Below are 22,090 nucleotides of genomic sequence, written 5' to 3'. Positions count from 1 at the left end.
GCAAATAACAATGAAGCTGTTTATGGCATTTTTGTCCTGCAGTACACCTGCCTCATTATCTAGGCAGAATGGGCTGTCCAAAACTCTGTTTCATTCATTGCACAACAGGAAGCATGTAAGGCAAGAAATGTGGGCCAAAGAGACATATAATTAAGTAATGAACGACCATTGTAGCAAACAGGCATTGACTGTCAAAGTTAAGGAGGAAACCACAACTTTATAAGTGCTTGAATTTGGAGTGCTTCCACTAGGAAATATATCCTTTTGCATGTAGCTCTTAATGTAATTTTGGTTTTACTATGAGAAACTGTCTCCAAAAAATTATTTACAAAACCAAACCAATGCCCAGTTGTACACAAGTTTATATGAGGGTGCGTTATCGTGCCTCCCTTTGATAAACAGTCAGGTGTTTTAGCTAATTGATCTTGTGCTGCCTGCACCACTTTAGGGCCAAGGAGTGCTGCCAGCACCTCCTGTAGCTCTGGTTAATGGATATGAATTTCTGCACATGTGCCAACCAGCATCTTGGCACGGGTCTTGAGGCCTGAGACTTTGAACTGAAACACTTGTAGTGATCAGTAGTGTCATATAAGTACTTTTGTGGATCAGATATCTGCTCCTGTTCCTATTTCCATGATCTGGAAAACATGAGTTTTGTGCACACACAGCATCACTGAGTATCAAGGTTCATTGTTTTATTTCTGAATATTTGGTATTTTTCTTAAATCTCTTGCCTGTGAAGAATAGGAACATCTTAAATTCCAACATCAAAACCAAAAATGTGGATTATTCCAAACCTAACTTGGTTTGGTTGTAAAGAAAAACTCATAGCCAGGGTGCAGCCTGTGGGTGCAGTAGCAGAAGGCACCATTCCCAGTGCCCACTCTCCCTCTTCAGCCACTCGCCTCAGTACCAAAGAACACAAAGTGGTTTTAACACCTCTGCACAAGTCCAGGATTTAGAGACTGGAAATAGGCCAATTACAGGAATTACAGATTCGTGCTGGCACATCGTGCATGACAGTGCCAGGCAGAAAGTGGGTCTTCAGAGGCAAAGAATGGCACCCAGCAAGGCACCTGTCCCACACCCTTTCCCTGAGGAACTGTCCTTCTGGAAGGCCCCACAGCCCCACCAGCCGGGCAGGACCTGCAGGCACTGGGAGTGGATGAGCTGGGCACCAGGCAGCTGCTGCAGGCAGAGCAGGCTGTGCCTTGGGCGATGCTCCAGGCACAGGCAGCAGCTCCAGACGTGCGGGGCGCAGGGGCTGGGGTGCACTAATGCACCAGCGCACGCCTTTGCTGGGGGTGCTGCTGCAGAGGCTGCGAGCGACCTTCCAGCTTCATCCCATCACCAAGGACTACACTGCTGCTGGAAAGCTGCTGCTTTAAGCCTGACACTATAAAAATCCTGACAGGCATCACCTGCACTTTGGTGCAGCTTGTATTTAGAAAGGCCGGATAACAAGGAATGGTGGCTTCACTTGTGATCCTGATTCCTTGCTGCAGTGATAATGTGACTTGAGTCTGGGGGCAGCAGTCAGGGGCTCTCTGAGAGCATGCTGCCTGCACAGCCTGCTCCCAAAGTCTCTGCCTGGCTCCTTGGCTGCACTGCTTCCAACCAGCAAGGACAATACATGTCATAGTTTTTAACACAGATGGAGTATTTATAGTTTAGGGCTTTTGTATTTTCTTCTACAGCTTAATTAGCAATATAATTTCCTGTAGCTCTCCCTGTACTTGTGGGAATGGAGGAGAATGGCAATTACTGTGGAAAGCCAGGGGCAGTGGGGGAGAAGAAGAAAAACAGAGAGACACAGACACAGAGCCATTTCTTTGCAAGTGGCATAAGAGGGAGATGGCTCTGAGCTGCTGCCAGCGGAGGGGACTGTCTGCAGTGGGTTTATGGAGGAGTAATGACTCATTTCTACTTCAGGAAGGTTCCTGTATGGCACAGGCAGAAATCGCATACATATTGAAATAAACTAGCTTCAGTCTGCATTGCCATCCTGGCCTGCATCAGCACCACTTTCACATTTAAACAAAAAGGATCTAAACAATACTATAAAGGAAATCTGAACAGCTGTCAGTGCCCTAAAATAATCATGTTACCATAAGTGTTCAAAGGCCATATTGTCTAAGGAGCTGTACAAACATAAAAAAACCAGATTTGTGTGCTGAATGTAGCCTATGGCAAAGTAAAACACGGGAGGAGAAGGAAAAAATGAGAAGCAGTGATACAGGGAAGGAGGTCCAGAGCAAAGAGTTCATGAGGCAGTGCTCCTGTGGTGAAAACAGCCTAAGCATCTCCCCTTCCCCAGGGCAGGTATTTCTCACAGAAAACCCTTTTCCTGTCTCCAGCCCTGTCACAAGCAACCTGACTTATGCTGGCACATGGGATGATTAAATCACTCCAATGGCTTTTCTCCTCATCCCTGTGAAGTGCATGGGCTGCAAAGAGGCCTCCACCTCAGAGGTGTGGCTCTGCTACTGTAGGGAAAGGTGCTACTACTGCACTTTGGATTGTCTTTGGACATGTTCATGGAGCTCAGCTGCTTTGCTGGCGGGCTTCTAGCTCAGTGTTTACTGAGTTAATTCATAAATCCTGCCTCCCCCCAAAAATGAGAAAAATCTGAAGCCTCCATCTACATCAGTATTAGAAAAATCTTACAGCACAACATATATATACATACTTATATATATATATATATATATATATGTGAATTGCCTCCCACAACACTTCTCTCTCATGAGGTGGATATAACTGTTTTCATCTATGAGAAGGCACAAAAAGGGAGGTAGAAACAATTAAAATTAACCAAAAGTCACCATAGCAGCAGAGTTTTGACAGCAATCCTGCACCCTGTGCCTTGCTGCTCAGCTTCAACCTCTGCACAGGCACGTTCTCCCACAGCATTCCTGGCCCGTGCTACAGCAGCTGCCAGCTGAGTTAGAATTCATATTTTAAGCTTTTCTTGTGCAGTTATGTGTTTTACTTGACTCTTTTGGAATTATCTACACAATGAAGGCACAGCTCCCTTCACTGCTGCCTTTCACATCCTCCCAAATGTCATTTAGAGCTGCAGGAAAACATTTAGAGAACAGTTTAGGAAAGGTGAGCCATCTGCATGTTTATGAAAGAGAGAGAGACCTGGTAAAGCCATGCTTGTCCCCAGGCATTGTTTGCAAAACCTTTTCAGGATGAAAAGGAAAAGGATGTTTCAGTGAACGTTTGAGCGCCCTGTAGCAAATCCTCAAGCTGGGAAAGCTGGGCTCAGGCGGGAACGCTGAGTTACAGCTACAATTTTCTTCCTGCTCATGCAACCCACATGCTTTGTGCCTAAATCTCTGTGTGATGCCTGGTTTGCTGCAGACATCCCAGGTCACAGCTCTGCAAGGCAGCCTTCATTTCAGGAGTGTCTGTATAGATACATATGCACACACTTACACAGAACAGTAGGTCCTGGGAACACTTTAGCAAACCCAGGACTGCCCCTGCACTACTCTGAAAGGACCAAGAGACAAATCACAAGGCTGAATGATTGTCCTGCCCCAAATGTTTTCTGCAGCTGGGCAAGCAAAGGCTCTCGGCTTGAACACACTGCCCAGATTATGCTTTTCACGGTGTGTGTAAACTTCCTCTCCTTGTCCTCCATCCCCCCACTCCTGACCACAGGAACACCTCAGCCTGTGACAAACTAGAGCTAGAGGCAGTTTCCCAAGGCACAGACAGGGACAGACGCGCCTTGGGCACATCAGGCATGGAGATGGCACTTTGGCCATCTTTAAGCAGCAGCACTCAGGCTGCAGGTCCCTTTGGGGGTCAGCTGGGCCACGGGCAGCCCACCCACCTGGAGAAGGGCAGGAGGTGCTGGGAGTGAGGTGCCAGTGGTGGGAGCTAGGCAGCATTTTAGGCTTCCTTCAAGGCACTCTTTATATAGCTGGTTACATAAGGCTATGCAATTTGGCTCCTGTTGGGAAAGAAACACGGGTGTAGGAGTACTGGTACACCAAACCTGACTGTAAAAGTCATCTGTGGGGTTTGGGTTTTCTTTCCCTGTCATTCTCCACTAATCTCTAGAACAGCCACTGCTAAATACCTAATAAAAAAGAAATACACTAGCAGTAAGTCATAGTGTGCCTCCAAAACCTGAGCTGGCAGCTGGAGAATATTCCCCATACAGTTTTCCAGACATGACCATGCCAAGGGCTCACAGGGGCAGCACCACAGTATTTACCCCATTCCCGCAGTGGAGGTACCAGGCATGGAAGAGGGTGACAATGAGCTCAGGGGGGCCCATCTGCACCCACCCCTGAGGAGCTGTAGTAACCAGGGATGAGAGAAGCAAGGGGCTGTTCCCCTCCCTCCTTTTCCCCCTGGTGCTGACAGTTCCTTGGCCACAGAAAAGGGTAAGCATAGGCTTTTGGGCTTAGAACAACAGTGGAAAAAGCACCACTTCCCCCAGACTTGACACTGATACGTATTTACATGTGTGTTTCATGCCCAAGAGGAAGCCCAGCTCTGCTGCACCACCGCGCATCACCGCTGCCGTCTCCTTCGGGGAACGCGTTTTCCATAATGGAAATCAATTGAGTTGAAAATAGTTATGGAGCTGAGCAGTGTAACAGCAGGCACAGACAAACTCGCCATCGCGGGCAGGGCCACGCTCCCAGCCAGTTACTCATTGCACTGGCAGCTCTCCCGACACGCTGCACCGCGCCAGGCGAGGCCTTGCAGGGCCTGGGCGCTCACTGGGATCATCCAGCACACACCCAGCGCTCCAAGGGGCTACAGCAGCAAGGCTGAGGGGGTGGTGAGGCTCAGGCAGAGATGTACAGGGCTGCCATTTCACTGAATCACCCCTCAGGCAAGTCCCACTTGGTTGTGTGAAATCAGGCTTAGTTGATAATCAGCTTTGCTGTTTCTGATGTCTCAAGCCCCTGACTTCTCACACCCAGCAGGTACTTCATCTTTCACTGTATTAAGGGGCTAATGAGAAAGACAGAGACATTTTAACAAGGCCCCTAGTGAATGGAGGAAGAGCAGCAATTTAAAGGACGATAGGTTTAGATTAGATATTAGGAAGAAATTCTTTACGATGAGGGTGGTGAGGTGAAGTACCTAGGTAAGGTACAGCTCACTGCCATCCAGGGAGCCTGCTGCTGTCCCACCCCACTGCTGCACATACCGTATTCACCTCCCCCCAGACCCCTCTGCTTGGCCTGCCCATCAACACACTTGACCACAGTGCCTGCCAGCCCATTTTCCTGCTGCCAGCTCACAGGGAGCCATGTCTGAGGTCTGAGACATCCTTGTTTTTCAGTTTGGCATAATGCAGAGTGCATTAGGATTGAGGAAGCCAGCACCTGTGAGAAGAGACAGCACTAACATCTTATGCAAGTATCTCTGCTGGTGATATTTGAGTCAAATGGGCACCCTCTGCATGGGCAGGTCTTCCAGATGTTGTGTGGACTCTCCAGCCCAGATAAGGATTAGATGCCACCTGAGAGCTTGCATCTGGATAACTTGTACTGGTTGGGTACCTGTGTGGGGTAGCATCATAGGATGGCTTGGTTTGCAAAAGGACCTTCAGAGATTAGTAGATCCAACACCCCTTCCACAAGACTGGGCTGGTCAGAGCACAACAGATGGTTTTGAAGCTCATGTAAGGTACCAGAAAAGTAGATCACCCAGGCCACAGTCAAGAATCATTTTCAGGGATCATTTTCATAGATTCAGTGACAAAAGACAAGAGTGCTGCTGGAAGCTACCACCCGGAGGTTTCCAAGCCTTAGGCAAAGGTTAGTGAGGAGCACTAAGACCAGGGTGCAGCAAGGAGGTTACCTTGTTATTCATAGGAAAGACCCTGAGAAGGTAAGAAATAGAAGCTCCAGGCTCTACCATGGCTGAGAAAGAGATCTTGGGATGGAGGCCTTTGCAGATCAAGGGGATGAAACAAGCCCAGTCTCACTGTAGATGTACACAACACTGATGGACCTAAACTCTCCATTAGTAGAAAAAAATAGGGATGACAAGAAGCATGAGCCTGTGGTATATAATTGCCCTAAATGTATCTGAGCACTGCTTCTTCCAGAGACAGCTGCTGTCTTGTTGCCTGCAGAGGGACAAGCTACCAGTTTTGCTTTCCACACCTCTGAGTGATGGGCAGAACTTGCAAACGTGCCAGCAAAAACAGAGGATGCAAAAGGTACTGGCTTTCTCCCTCAGAGGAAGTTAGGGAGCACAGGGAGCACAGAGGGCTCACTGCTCCAGGTGCTGGTAAACACAGTGGTACAAGAGGGAAAAAGTGAATGTACCACAGCAATGACAGTGCAGGGAGGGGGAGCTGTCTGTTCCAAACCTCTGATACTCCCACGATGAGAAAAGGAGGAGGGCTGGAACAGTTCCTGTTGCTGGGGAACATCACTAAGGTCTCTCTGTCCCTGTCAGCCACTGCTGGGACATGTAAAATGTGCTCCACTAGCAAGGTAAAAATTGTTTTCTACAAAGACAGCATTGACTTTCTGGCAACAATCTCCTGCCTGCCTTTTCTGGCACCTTCAGACAGCACAGGTAGGCTTGCAGGAGAGCTTCATAAGTGCCCAGGTCCCAAGCATTTGTTTCCACAGCTGAAGTAAAAAAGAGACACTGAATGCTGTGCAAGGTCACGGTACACTGCTCTGAGCCATCGTGCAATGCCTGCCACAGCAGAACGGATGTGAGGTCCAAACAAACAGGAGAGGCTACTCAGAGCCTCAGCTGACATTTCTACTGCAGTTGCAGTACGGATACTTATTCAGGTTGCAGGATTTAGACATGCATTCCTACGAACCACATGTGGAACCAACAGCTATTTCATTCCCAGCATCACAAAGGGGTAAGAACACTGTGCCCTTTAAACCAAGGTGTAATTTGTAATTTTACCTGAGTGTGACAATGCACCATAATATATACAATACACTGAGTAAAAGAAAGGTGCCCATTATGATTTTTTTAGTGATTTCTAAGACTGATGTCTGCTAAATCAGAATTACAATCAAAATTAATTTGCACTTTTGAGGAGTTCATCTCTGATTCACTTTGACATAGGGTGATTACTAGAAAGAGGCTGAAAAATTATATTAGGTCTGCCTCCTCCATTTCCTTCAGCTTCTGGAGAGTCAGAAGTGGTCTTTCTCTTTCCTTATCTGTGTTTTCCCCAATATCTTTGTCTTCCTTTTTCTTTCCCCTCTTCTTACCCCCCTGGTCATGGGATCACTGACGTGAAAGAAAATAATTAGGCGGGTGGGTGTCTTCCTTTCTTTGTGATACCTCAATAGACATTATGAAATAGTGCAAAAGAAAAAAAAAATTAAACCGACAAATTCATTCATCCATCGCTCCCTCCTGTGCAGAGGAAAGGACACGGGGCCGCGCAGGTTCCGGGGCGGCCCAGCTGCGCTGACTCGCCGGTCGCTTTAGCGGGAACAGCTGGATGCTGCGGTGAGAGTGGGAACTGAAGCGGCATCTTTGGGAGCACAACCTCAAAGCAAGGCGGGAGCAGAGGAGCGGCCGGAAAGGCAGGTGCGGCTCCCACGGCGCCCGCTGCCCGCACAGGCCCAGCGCCCGCCGGCCCCGCTCCCTCACACCGGGCCCGCCGTTCTCCGGCGCCCCCTGCCGGCCGCAGCCGCCCCGCCGTGACCCGGCCGCGCCGGTTTCCGCGGCACAGCCCCCGGAACACGACACAGCTCCAGGACACGGCACAGCCCCCACAGGAGCAGCACAGCCCCGGTACACGGCACAGCCTCCGCAGGAGCAGCTCCAAGGCGGCAGAGCAGCGCTCGGGTGCCGCGGGTTCGCACCGGCAGCTCGGCGAGCCACCCCAGCAGCAGCGCTCTACCAAGTCACGGGGCTCTGCCCCAAGAGCTCGGAGAGAAACACAAACCACTTTCTGAGGAACAGAGGAAAATCCACTGATTCAACCAAGGAGACCTATAAAGTGCCACTACCCAAGCACCATCTTTCTACATGAGAATTATGAGTCATAGAAAATCCAGGTAAAAATAGGATAGAGGACCATCTCTGGCAATACAAGGAAGCCACGCAATAGGCATTCCACTCACCCAGACCAAGTGTGTGTTGTAGAAGCAAAGACACTGCTCCCAGGTCCTTGATAGGCGCACCGGGATACATTGTCTTGGAGAAAGCAAACTGGATTTCTCTCAGGCCAAACTCCCTAAGAAATAGCTTCCAACCACTAACCAGGGCTCCAGTTCCCCAACTTTTACCAGTTGCAGGCCATCTGCTGACACCAACAGCAAGAAACGGTAGACTACAGCAACAATCTTAGCCTTTGCCAGCCCTACAGCAGTCTGGAAGTGCTGCTCCTCCTTTTTTTGATATTGTCAGCTGAAAGCTCAGCTGCCTCAAAAACACAGCAGTTACAAAACTTCTAATCTTTTGAGACTCACTTGCTCACATTAAAAAATAAAAGTTGTTTTTCCTTAGGAACACTTGCTCTATTTATGTTCTTCTCTCTCATTCAACTACAGGTCAAGTGTCACAGGCAAGCAGATGCTTGGTTTAGGTTTTATACAAAGGAAACACCCAATCTTTAAAGACACAGAGTTCTCCAAATCACCATTGTTTATGTTAGAAGTGATCTTTTAAACTGTAAGGTGCAAGATAATGTTGTCTCTGTACAAGTGTGAAATATTTGAGGGAATGGACAGACAGCAGCTGACTATTCTTAAACTAGCATCACTGTATCAAAGTGTGTTTAATGTAAACATAGTCATCAGGAGGACTCCACCCAAAGCCACACTTGGCTATCAGATCCAGGATGGCAGAAAATTAGAAATGACTGATTAAACCACTTTAGGTAAGGTGTACCCCAGCAAAGTACGATGAGTGAAAAATTACTGAGGACAAAGAGTACAAAGAGTGTTCCGGGCTTTGAAAAACATTCAAGAGAAGGGAAATCACTGATAGAGAAAATGCTTCAACAAAGACAAAACATTTTAACTGCAGAAGAGAGGGGTTGTGACACTTTGTTATGCAAAAGCATGGAAACCGGGATGATGCTGGCAGTAAAACAGCAATAGGTAAGGTTATTCTTTGCATATCTACAAAAGACAATTTTTAAACAAGAGAATCCTTCATTAGAGGATTATTTGAGTAAACTTAAAACAGTCCTTATAGGGAATTTGTGAAAATGACATCTTAAGAGAACGTAATTGTGCAATAAATGACAACAAGTGAAAAAAGGTTCTTTTATTTCTCAGTGTTTCTCCACTGTCAGTACTGTCCTTTTGCTGCAACACGTTGCAAAAAACTCTCTGCCTTTTCCATTTTAAACAGCTACAATATTTACAGGCTGTTTCCAATAACACACGCAGACACATACACACTCACAGACACGCAGGTACATATATCCCTATCCCTGGCAAGGTAACCTTTTGCTGGTAGAGGCAATACATATTTTCATTGTCCAATAAAAACCAAAGCCATCCTCTCATTTATGCTGTACTCCCCTCTCCATTTCCTAACCAGCAGCTATTGTCAGGCTTTCAAGGGCATCTGTGTAAGAAGTTACATATCCAGCTATTTGATTGCCATCTTTCAAAGTTGTGGCCTAAGTGTACTGGGCTTATCTATTCAAACTGTACATAACAGAAGTCATAAAAATTGTTCATATTCAAATGTTCATGACCAAGTGATGTAGGTATACTCCCAAAATCTTTTGGGGCAGCCATCTTAATCACCTTTTTAGAAATATGCATATCATGCTGGGGTGAAACAAGTCACATGCTTTACCTTCCACCAAGGTGTTATGTACCCACTTTTTTACTAAGGCACCAGGAATTACCAGTATAATTTCTGAAAGAGTCCAGCGCCACTGAATGTACTGCATTAGAATATCAAACAGCAAGCCAGACAAGAAAAGAATAGATGCCTATATAATAGGTATAAAATTCCTTAATAAAATTAAGTACATAAAACCTGTGGTGGTACAACCCCAAATCCAATATAAGTTGAATAATATTGTTAATGGTAAGAAATGCAATTTATCCAGCTCCATTTTGTGAATTGAGAGTTCTGTAATTGAGAAAGGTCTTTAAAGCAGTGTCTGTGTTATCTACACTCCTAGGTAGCATGGTGGTGTGTGCATTATCAGAAAAACCTGAATCAATCATAAGGCATCTCTCCCCCCCTTGCCCAAATCCAGACAAAGCTTTATAGCCTTTTGCCAAAGGCATAGACCTGTGCCATGTCTTCATCTCACCAGTCATCCAGGCTTCTCAGAGTTCTTCAGTTCCCAAAGGCATTGTGACCATGGGATGAGGAATGACTGGTGATGACTTGACTGGAAAACTGACATCACCACTCAGAAACATGCCAGATGTCCCATGCTGTAGGACCACTCAGCCTACATGGAAATACCTCAAGAAAACATCATCATCATCATCTTCCCCAAACTCTGAAACCATTTCACACAAGCTGGATCATGAGAGAGATCCCCAGAATCCAGCACTAGTATCATCCACTGCAAGTAGCACAGAAGTCTAGGTGTCATCAGTGGTGCCACATACACAGTTCTAAGTTTTTGGTTTTTTTAGTCAGAACATTTTAAAAGATTTCACAGAGAAGTGAAATGAGAAAAGGTTTTAAAACATCATGTAGTAGCCATTTTTACTAATGACATCATCTGCTTAACAGAGTTTTCAAGCCCTTTTCTGCAACTGAATGTTTTAGGGAGAAGTCCTTACATATGTACACATAGATACAACCTCCAAAGAAATCTAAGAAAGAAAATAGATTGGAGTCTACCTGGAAGCTACAACAGTAGGACTTAAATGGAATGTTCTTATGGCAAGAGAATATCACAATGCAAGGGGACAGAGTAAAAGCAAACATCTTTAAGACTTTTCATAAAAGTCTAGAAAGAACCAAAACATTCTGCTCTATGGTAAGATTCAATTTGGACTGACAGGACTAATTTGAAAATACCCATCTTTTCCATCCTTACAACAGCAGAAAAATATTACACATCAAGACAAAGGCCAAGAAAATAAAACAAAAGATGAAATAACTTTTATCTAGAACAGAGGTTTCCAAAGACAGGTCTATCCTGTGGTCAAGAAGGCCAATGGTATCCTGGCCTGTGTGGCCAGCAGGACCAGGGCTGAGATCATCCCCCTGTACTCAGAAGGGTTAGGTCCCACCCTGAATGCTGTGTCCTGTTCTGGGCCCCCCAGTTTAGGAAGGACATTGAGATGCTGAAATGCATCCAGACCAGAGCAACTAGGCTGGTGAAGGGTCTGGAGTACAAATCCTATGAGAAGGCTGCGGAAGCTGGGGATGTGAAGCCTGGAAAAGAGCAGGTGCAGGGGAACCCCTACAATTCTCAACTCCCTGAAAGGAGGGTGTAGCCAGGTGGGGACTGATCTCTTCTCCCAGGTAACCAGTGTCAGGACAAGAAGACCCAGTCTTAAGCTATGCCAGGGGAAGTTTAGGCTGGGCATTAGAAAGAAATTCTTCACAAAAAGAGTGATCGGGCATTGCAACAGGCTGCCCAGGGAGGTGGTGGAGTCACCATCCCTGGAGGTATTTAAAAGACTGGATGTGGCACTTCGTATGTACCATGGTCTAGTAGTTGACAAAGCAGTGTTCAGTTATAGGTCAGACTCTATGACCTCAAACATCATTTTCAACCTAGTTAATTCTGTGTGATTCTGAGTTAGAAGAAAAATATTTTTGTGTCACTTACACAGTAGAAACCAAAGATAAACTCTGTACAAACCAACATACAATCGTATGAATCTTAATGAGTTCAGGAAAATGTTTAGAGTTAATTTTCCAAAGCCTTATGGAAGAGTGAAATTTCAACTAGGTGGCTGCTGTTGAGCAGATCTGGAATAGGTATGAGCACTATGTGAATGGCTTCACAAAAGATGTTAGCCAAATACCTGAAAGAAAATGTTAACCTGTTAGCTGTGCACATTAAAATCCATCTCCTGAAGTCAACATACCAAAAGCCTTATGTTTTATAAAAAATAGAAATATTCATTAATTCTCTTTGCCCTTAAAAAAAAATCTCTCTCTTTCTCTATCTGCTGTTTGCCAATCTAATTCCAGGCAGATACACATATGCACTAAAATTTCCACATTAACAAGCCATTAATTCCTATCACATCTTTTACCAGCAATGGACATTGTCCTTACCTTACCCCAAAGAGAGTAAGAGATTGTTCAGTCAGGGTTAACATACTAAAAGTTTTTTCAGTCAGTTTTAAAAAAAACAAAGCAAAAAAATCTAACCTATATATTTTGGTTATCAGTAATTTGTTTACCTCAAGGCTTCAGTCCAAGGGGGAAAAAAACCAACCCTGTGCAACTAACGTCAAACAGGGGCTTATTTTCAAACAAACTTCTCCCTTTTAAATGAAGCAATGTTCCTAGTGATACAGAAAACCTGTATTAATTAATTAAAGGTATCAATTAATTAAAAGTATTTACCTGAAGGGAAGGACTTAGAACAAAATCTTCACTAAAAGGCCTTCAATTCAAAACATATACATTTTCTTTGTTCCTGGTAGCAGCATTACCAGACCGCTACAGAAGTTTCATCTTCTGTAGCACATTTTCATATATGCAGGAGATGAATTCAACTACTCTATAATGTGATACATATAAGGAATTTTGCTGTTCCACATAGTTTCAAGGGTGGCAGATCTGTGCATTTATACCATGATCAAATGGGACCATGTATGAATAAAGAGAAAAGTAATATGCAACTTTAGGATACACAGCATTTCGAGGACAAGTTTGCATAGTCTATGATGCAAGCAAGGTCCCAGTATCATTCACTGGGAACAGTAGCTGGAACTGAGTAGCTACCAGGCACACAGACTTACCCTTTCATGGCCAGATGGCATACAGTGACTTGAGCTGGAATACCAGCATTTCTTAGGTAGCTGTTTCTTCCTTTTTTCTTATGCCATGTAATTTCACTCTTGCATTAGGTACATAATGGACAATGTTTCTCTGATGTCAGAGAATTAATTATAATAACCTCTGTGGTATATCAGAAGTCTCTTCTAATTACAACACATATAAAGAAGTGGAGGTGACTGGGAAGAAGATGGCTGCTCCCAAAAGCTAGAACTGTATGCAAATTCCCCACAGAGTCCTATATAATTACAGGTCAGAAACAGGAAACAATCACAACAGGTACACTTCTTTCTTACGGATTAAGAAAAGTGAGTCATAGGAACTGCAAGTCAAGAACAAACCAGTTTCCCTCTCACACTCCCATGATAGTTCTGAGTTACTTGTTTCCCTGAATACACACTTTTAAAAAAATACAATAAAACCTAAGATATGTAACACATGAATAATTCAACTTCACAGTTATAAATACTCAAATTACACTTACATAGAATATATAATCACAGAAAATAAAATTCAAGTCATAGAAAAGAATGAAGACTAAAGGGAAAGAGAAGGCAAGGTGGTAAAAGTGATACAAGTTTAGGGCTGTGCCTTCTATAAAAGATCACTGAAAGCAGAAGTCAAGTTTTGTTGGGTTCTTTTTTCATTTTGTTTCGGAAGTTGTTACTGTTTTCTATTTTTTGTTTTGTTTGGGAAGTTGTTACTGTTTTTTCTTTTTAAATTGTATAAAATAAAAAAAAACCTTCAAGCATATGTGAAGTAATCATAGACCTGCACCTTCCACTACAAAACTAAAACCACTGTGTTTGCCAGAAAAGAGACAATGAAGCATGAAGCAACACAGCCGGCTCTGGGTGTAAAGAAGCAAAGTAGCCAAGGCTAGTGAAGGGAAGACAGATGGAAAGTCATATTGAGGCCCTCTTTAAAGCTAGATGTGTTGTACAGGCTTGAGGTACCACTGCCACCACAATAAAGTCTGATGTAGCACAGGGATACACTCAGGTGCTTTTCTACACATTTGTTATTTTACCATTTATTGTGAAGAGGATGCAGCAAATGCACTTGTACGAAATACAGAACATAGAACCAAACCCATGGCACAGCCCTTACCATCAACATGTATATGGAGAGGGAGGGGATTAATCCCAAAGGCAATTTAAATAATGGTATTTTATATACTTATATTTATATATATAAATAAATGTTCTCAGCAATCTCAGGGTTGTTTTTAGTGCATTGCTGTAAAAAAATTAGTGCAGTTCTCATTAATGTTTAGCTCGTAAGGAATAAGAATCTATACATCTGTTCAGTCTCTTCTTGCCACACCTGAAACCCTTACACTGTTTCACCAAACTGAAGGTTTGTAGTCAATTTCATTAAAATAAGGTGGATGAATTCCACACACTCTGTGACAAGACATGGCAATTTTTGGCAAAACAATTAGAAAAATATGAGGTGCTCTGATCTTAGAACTGAAAAGTTTGTTGATTTAAAGCATTACGCAATGCATAACAAAATTTATAAACAAAAGATATGTCTCAACAAATCTATCCTTCATGCAAGTGTTTCTTCAGCAGCTAACAACTTAAAAAAATTTCTTACACTTGTTTATTTGGGGGAAGGGACTTAGACAAATCTGTGTTTCAAGTCCTCTCCTACAACCGGACCAAAGTTTCGTGTCCTGGGAGCTGCTTCTTCTGAACCCCCTCTCTTCTGAATCATTGGAGAAGGGGAAGTTTCAGTCTCAGAGAGATTTACACTTCAGCCCCAAGTTCAAGGACTCCAGTTTCAACAACAGCAACATATTTATCTTCAATTTGAACCAGCAGGATGGTTTTATCTATATGTGACCGACTACTTGGATCTCTGCTGCAAGGCACCCAGCGGTGAATCACCTGGGGGGGGAAAAAAAACAAAGTATAATAAACTGTAAGCTCCACAGGGAGAGCTGTCATATCAAAGTTGTGGCTTATGATAACTCAAGACCTTTACAGGGCCAAAGCAGCAAAAATACAGGTGCTATATGACTTAGCTGCACATTTTTCAATGACAGCATACCCATAGATAAGCTGCACATTCAAGTCTTGCTGAAGATCTGCTTCTTAAAATCACAGTTAGATCTTTTACAACCATGAGAGCAGCCAGTCTGATTTAGATTTGAGTAGGAACAACTTGACCCAAATCAAAACCAAACAGTTCATCCAAAAGGAGAAGCAACTATAAAAAGGGCACACATAGAGATTTGGGATATTTTGATGCTCAGCTTGTAATAATCTTAAAACACCTCAGTGTTGTGCAGCGCAGAACCACAGTTCACCAGGAGTCAGGTACAGACTACTGTCCCTTGCAAGTTAAAGCTCTTGCTAGGATTTTGTTACCTATGCACTGTGGATTCAAGATTGATCTTCTAAACCAAGTTATTCAAAGATAATTTTAAATTAAAAATATTACAAAGAAGAAGGGGTTCAGAAACAGTGCTACAAATTATTGTATTGTACTTCCTTAGATCTACAGAACTCAGGTACTTTGATCTGCTACTTCCACGGATCTTGCCTGATATTGACTGACAGAAGGTCCCTTTTTCATACTTGTATGTCTCTATTTATCTGCCTCCTTAAAAACACACCCTTAACTTCTGGGCGCCCCAAAGGAACCATAAGGATGCTCCATTAACATGGGTATAAGTGTCATCAGCTTTACAGAAATAGAATTATCTCAAATTTCCCAGTTGTGGGAAAAGAACCCTTAATTCAAGACAAAGTAAGTTAAAAAGCTAGTAAAACTAATTTTTACTAATTCCACAGCAGTAAAGTTTTCAAGAGTCCTAAAGATATAAAGAGAAAAAAATGACAGAAAACCACAGTCTTCCAAAATCAAATCCAAGAGACTCACTTATTTTTCATTATACACAGCTGGCAATTTCTCTTAACACTGGGTGAAGGACATTTAGCTTTGTCCATTGCATGAGATCTATGCTGCATAGATACAGGGCAAGCAGTTCAGCCAGGGAAGCACAGCATCTTTACCTCCTCTGATGCAACAGTGTGATATTAAAGTGTCTGTTCAAGTCTGACTTGAAAGAGTGTCCATATAATTTTTATGCTGCTGTATGGAATGAAAACAGGAATATCCTCTCCCCAGACACAATAAAAAGTTTTCCAGTGAAGTCCCAAGTGCTACATACTTGTTGTCCAATTTAACACTAGTGCCTTTTGAGATTACTACAGGCATCAATATCATGGCTTCTTAAAAGCTGTGTATCTGCAAAAAGTTGCACACAGATTGAAACTCATCACTGCCATACTGCCACACTCAGTTTTACCATCTCTTCTATAATGACTGGCATTTATTTGGTACATGCAAAATGTTGTCACCAGGTAGTCAAGAGGTGGTAAGAATCTCTTGGAGGAAAAGGGTTCTTCTACACCCCAGTATCATGTACCATAGAAAGACAATGCTGGGCATACCCTCTCAAAACCAGGAAAAAATAGTTACATTACAAAGAGGACTGCTAAATATAATTTCTTGGAAGAAACCTTATAATGTCTTTCTGCCTTATACACACATTGCACTGCATACTTAGCAAGATCAATGATATTATGAAAAATGCTTTTTTCTATGTAGCAGCAAAGTTTTAAACTACCGAGTGCTGAACTCCATACTGAGAGCAGACATAAGGTAAACTGCTTAATGAGCAGCAACTCAGCAGGTAAGAATAATTTCTGCCTATTTGTAGGAAGGACCACAGTCACAGGATGAGAAAAGGAAGATTGTCCTAAGAGCTTTACTGATACTAGTATGTTTAACCACAGGCAGCTGAAGCAGGCAGTGTCATCAAGTTAAATCCTTTCCTCCTAATCGCATACAGGATAATCTGGTGCTTTCCTCCCTTTCTTGTTAGGTTAAAAGATGCTCTTCTAAAAAAATCTGCCTATATGCTGTACCAAAAATAGATGAGAAGCATTCAGAACAGCTTACTCTGACCTTTAAATCCTCTTGTTTTAATCTTTCTATAGCATCAATCACTGTACATGTACATGCAGCATGCTGTAATTCACAAACTCCTGAATAAAATTGTCCAGGGACACCAGGCAAGAGGACATGTTTCAACATAACCCTTTACACTCACCATCTTTACCACATTCCTCATCTGCATCAGTATGTCTGAACCCAAGATAACTGAGAATATTTACAACAGCATTCTACCAACAAGTGTTACCTACAATGTAATGCTACTGTCCTAAGAGTGGACTGTCAACTCTTTTCGCTCCATTTCTTCCCTGAAGTTTGCACATATATTCACAGTGATGTGGTCTTTCAAATGGCAAAATCTATCCCTAAAAGCAATTTATAAATAATGCCTCCAACTGAGGGAAGCAAAGAAATTTGTTCAAAACTGATCTATTCCAAATGAAAATACAGTTGCATTGAAGAATAATGGTAGACCACATCAGTGACTCTTCCCTCTATCTCTAAGAGAATACTGGAGCATCTTTACAGATATCAGAAGTTCTTAAAAAAAAATACATCGCAGTAAAAATCAAGAGGTTTCAAAGACCACACTGGGGTTTTTTGCTCATAAAAGGAGTCTAAACTGGGAGATTAGTTTTCTAGCCAATGCAGTTAATTTATGTAAACTGCAGATGTAACGTCCGTACAGAAAAGAGAGACACAATTTCAAGTCATGGGCTTTCACAAGTTTTAGTTAGAACAGCTTTCCTTCTTAAAGGAAAGTACACACCTACCATGTATCTATTATACAATAAAGTGACATCTAAAGACTATCTTATTTAGGAACAACTAATAAAAGGAACTAATAAAACAACTAATAAAAGGAACAACTAATATAAGCACATGGAAACATAAGAACATAAGCTCTCTTTTGATCAGAATAATTTAAAATCAAATACTGTCAATTTTTTAGTTAAGGACTTGTTAGTAAATTTGTTCAGGGACTGACATTTCAAAGGAAGGAAAATGAATGATGGATGAATGAGAGCAATGCCTGAGAGATTATGACAAGCTGAAAGAAGGCAAGGAAGGAGTGGTGGCTTACAACATTTGAAACATCATCCTGCATCTTCTCTACAGAGTTGCAGAAATAGCTCTCTGCCTCAAATTAAGACTCTAGACTTGCTCTTCCAGCAACAGAGACTTTGAGGACAGCTGCTCACCTAACTTACCTACTACATCGACCTTTTCATTAACAGAAATAAAGGCAGACTGCCACAGAATCAAGACACTACCTTTTTTAAGGTTAGCTTGCCAACTTCCAAGCAAAACTTACATGGCCTTCCATGCCTTCCTGAGGACTCCAGTCTTTCCAGCTGTTTCTTCCAGCTTTTAGCCGTATCACCTCATCTGGCCACTGCAGCTCTTTCCTTTTTGACACGTTGATCCCTTCCAGTACTTGACTGGGATCCATTAACTATAAGTAGGAATTGAGTTTTGACTGTTAGTTCAGCCAAAATTTAAAAGAAACAGATAAACTGTAACCTTTTGCATAATTCCAGATAATTGACTTCAACCCACTGAAATTGATTTCTGACAAATTTCAAAGTTGGAAACTTGAGCTGCAGGCTCTCCAAACCCAAACAGCACTGAATTTGGAAATGATGCTGTGGTTTCAGACACCAGTGAATATGCCAGTTCACTGAAGCAACAGCTCTGGTTCCATTCCCCACCTCTTTCAGTTATACTAGCTCATGGCAGGATTAGGGAGCTGGCACGAAAAAAGCATTGGCAGCACACATTCTAGTAGCAGGGAAAAGTTAAGTGATGATGAGCTGTTACAATAGGCTCATTACCTCTTACAGAATATCTTAAACTTGGGGAATTCATTGTTAGGCAGAAGAAGTATTTATTTACTAGCATGATTAGTTGAGACCCACCCCATGTTTTGAAGTAAACTGGCCTTTCCACAGGGCAAGCAGGAGAAAACTCCTGAAAAATTCTTCCTATTTAAGGACAGAAAGAACTCCATAATGTCCACTATCCAAAGGCACATATCCACTTTATCCTCCTCACACAGAGGATTAGTAAGCAGCTTCATAAAAGGGCCCTTGCCTGCAAACAAAAGCTATTAAGCACAGACCCAAAAAATTAATGTAACTTTGCCCACTATGGCACAATTTGCTAAGTATTACTTAAACTGAGGTGGCATCAGCACTGAAATCATGTTTATTATGATCTAACCTCTTGAATAGATTTCTTGAGGTTTCCCACACGTATAATGCCGAAGACATGTATGTGGGGCTAGTATGAGCTAAGAATGTAAGAATAAACATTCCTGGATTTTCACAAAACAAGTAAGGCTGCATGATTAATTTCGTCAATAGTGAATTGTTTGCTGCTCAGTAAACACTGAAGTGGATATAACCAAAGAATAAATACATATGAAAGTGAAAGCAGGTATTTTACACTTACTTTTGTGGAAAATCTACTCGGCTTCAAAGAAAAAAGCTTTCTATCCTGCAAATGAAGCTGTTTAGCTTTACTTGCTGTAATGTATAAAAGGTAAACTAAATATGAAGTGGAACTGAGTTCCACTGACATTCTCAGAGCTGCACTATAGCCAAAAAAGAAAAAAAGTAAACAAGGAACATACAGGAAGGCTGCTTGTCCAGAAAACCTTTTCTTTACATTAATTCTCCAAACATAACTGCACAGAAACTGTATACCAGATATTCTAGAACATGTATTTGTAAGCAACGATTTCAACAACATACAAAGGAACAACTAATAAAAGCACGTGGAAACATAAGTTAACTTGTTCTTCTAGACTATTCACCTGGATTCTGTAAATAACGTCATCCTTTTTGGCTTGCATTTGGTTTGCAGGGCTTGCACTGCCACCTGACTGAGTTTCAGCTGCATTACTCCCTCCTTCTGTCCCTAGAAAGCCCACAAGGGCATGCTGTTTACAGGCTGGGATGCTTTGGCTGGAGCTGCTAGAAGAGGGCAGTCCGTGCTGCACGCTGACCCCAGTCTGGCCAGTAGGTTCCATTTGGTTGACCATGGACAGGCGGGACTGGATGGAAGAGGGGAGGTTGCGAAGGGATATCTGGCTGGTGGAGGAGCGGCGGCAAGGCACAAAGCCCGCTGTGGATGTGCGAAGGGACGAGTGACGGCTGCCGTAGCAGTAGGATGAATGGCTGGCGACTGAGGCACGGGCAGGGGAATGTCTGACAAGGCTGGACTGCACAGAGTGGGAGCTGTGACTGGTGCCTAAAAGTAAAAGATACACAATCAGCAAAGTTTGATAAAGCCTCCCACACACAATAGATTGTCAAAACAAATGTTTGTTTTACAAAACTGATTGTCTAACCAACATCATCTGAAACAGATGTATTGCAGAAGATCACTGCTGCATCTCACATAGCAGAATATTTCAATATATTCCATTCAGCTTATCTCAGAATTTCATATTCTGTTCAATTCACAATCCCTATCAGACAAGTACCTTGAAAAATGCTTCAGTCTTGCATTTTCTGCATGAACAATTTCTTACTAAACATTAGCACTTCAGTTTACCATACTTGAGGCACTAAGAAAGGTAGATGCCCATGTTTTAAAATAATATCCTTGACTACACATTCAAAGATTGGGTCACAAAATTCGTTAGAACAAAAGCTATTTTAAAACAAGTTCAAATTTAATACATTTGAAGCTAAAAACAAATTGCAGTTTATGAGCATCAGTGTAATTGTTTCTCCTATACTAAATATTTGCAGATAACTCTCCTCAGCTGATAGATCTAATTATGTTCATACAAATCCATACATCTGTATTTTCTTTGTGAGTAAAGGCAATGTCTGAAAGACTTTCTCAGCTTTACTGTTTGTCACTTCCTTAACTACAGATCACTATGAACCCTTGGATAAATTCAGTTAGAACACTGTGCAAATTACAGAACTTGTTTCACTTTATAAATAAGAAATATAAACATTACCAAAAAATAATGAGTTCAGCATTTGCAAACAACGGAAGTGAAATATTCAGTCTGTAGAAATCTGTTTTTAAAAGTTATTTAATCTACTTGTCAGCACAACTACATCCCTATCTATCAGATCTGTTTGGGAACCTTGTATTGCATAAAACAGTACTGTAGTTTGAGATGAATCCAGCAGCTCTTAGCACAACATAAAATCACATCACTTTAGTTTGCTTTTTCTTTTAACTTAGGCCAAAGAGCTGAAAGGCCTGTTCTAGCTATAGGACCAAATTTGTATGAAGTTGTCTCTTTGTTTCAACTTTACCCAGAGTGGGGGGATGAGTTGGTGGATGAGCTGCAGGGAAAGTTGTGGGATGAGCTGCCACAGGAGGGTGCTGTACTGCTCCAGGTCCCTGCCCTGTAGTTGCATTCCCTCCTCCTTGTGACATGCTGCTCTGTGACTCATTGATAGTTGCATTGTTACTTGTGCAAGAAGCTCCACCTCCAGCATCTGAATCCTCAATATTTCCACCACTATTGCAGCCAGCTCCACAGCCTTTCCTTAGTCTGGAAACACAATGCAAGTTATACATTAGTGCACACCTCCTAAACATTAGTATTCTAAGAAATGCTTCATGACATGCAAAAGGATCAGCACAATCCACAGCATTTCCTAAAATCAGTTAAAACCTGACTTTATTTTCTCAGAATATGCTTTGCAAATATAAACACTGCTTTCTAAGAGACTGCAATTTTTTTCATGACAGCTATTCAATAACATTATTTATGATGAGTCAAGTGCTCATACAAATTAGCTTTTTAAAAATTATTCCACCTGCGAAATACAAATCAGTGATAAAATTCCAACTCAAATGCTCATAGAATATCCTGGTTATTTTGGAACAATTTAATAAATTATGCTACTTAACACCCTAGTCATGTGTAACTGTTACACTGCAAAAATCTTGGTCTACACAGATTAGCAAGGAAAATGTTTCCTGGATTTTTAATGTATTTGGTTTCTGTTACCTTCAGTAAAGCACTCACAACTGTTTGAAGCACATGCTGAACACTCGGAGAGTAGGCTAGCCACCATTTTCCAGCATACACAGTTTTTTCACCACATTGTTTACATTAATAAGCTTCAAATGGATACAAACACCACAGCACATGTTCTCCTCCCTTCAATTCCTACTTTCATTTTCCTTTTCTGTCACACTGGAGCAC

At 42.3% G+C, this 22,090-nt stretch overlaps 1 protein-coding gene across 8 annotated transcripts in view; it reads right to left on the bottom strand.

The window, feature by feature from the left end:
* Positions 1-9,234: 9,234 nt before the first annotated feature.
* Positions 9,235-22,090, bottom strand: part of PCNX1 (pecanex 1) — an 89,253-nt gene continuing 76,397 nt past the window's right edge. For all 8 annotated transcript variants that reach the window (XM_074542891.1, XM_074542893.1, XM_074542892.1 and 5 more), the window contains 4 exons: positions 21,189-21,430; positions 19,721-20,157; positions 18,218-18,358; positions 9,235-14,825 (listed from right to left, as the gene is read on the bottom strand). In XM_074542891.1, the coding sequence (XP_074398992.1) occupies positions 14,685-14,825; positions 18,218-18,358; positions 19,721-20,157; positions 21,189-21,430 (961 nt within the window). In that variant the 3' untranslated portion in view covers positions 9,235-14,684. The remainder of the gene's footprint in view (positions 14,826-18,217; positions 18,359-19,720; positions 20,158-21,188; positions 21,431-22,090) is intronic.

This window comes from Zonotrichia albicollis, chromosome 6 (genome assembly GCF_047830755.1).
Source record: "Zonotrichia albicollis isolate bZonAlb1 chromosome 6, bZonAlb1.hap1, whole genome shotgun sequence".
NCBI lineage: Eukaryota > Metazoa > Chordata > Aves > Passeriformes > Passerellidae > Zonotrichia > Zonotrichia albicollis.
Note: the sequence above shows the minus strand (reverse complement) of the source record. Positions and strands in the feature narration are given on the sequence as shown.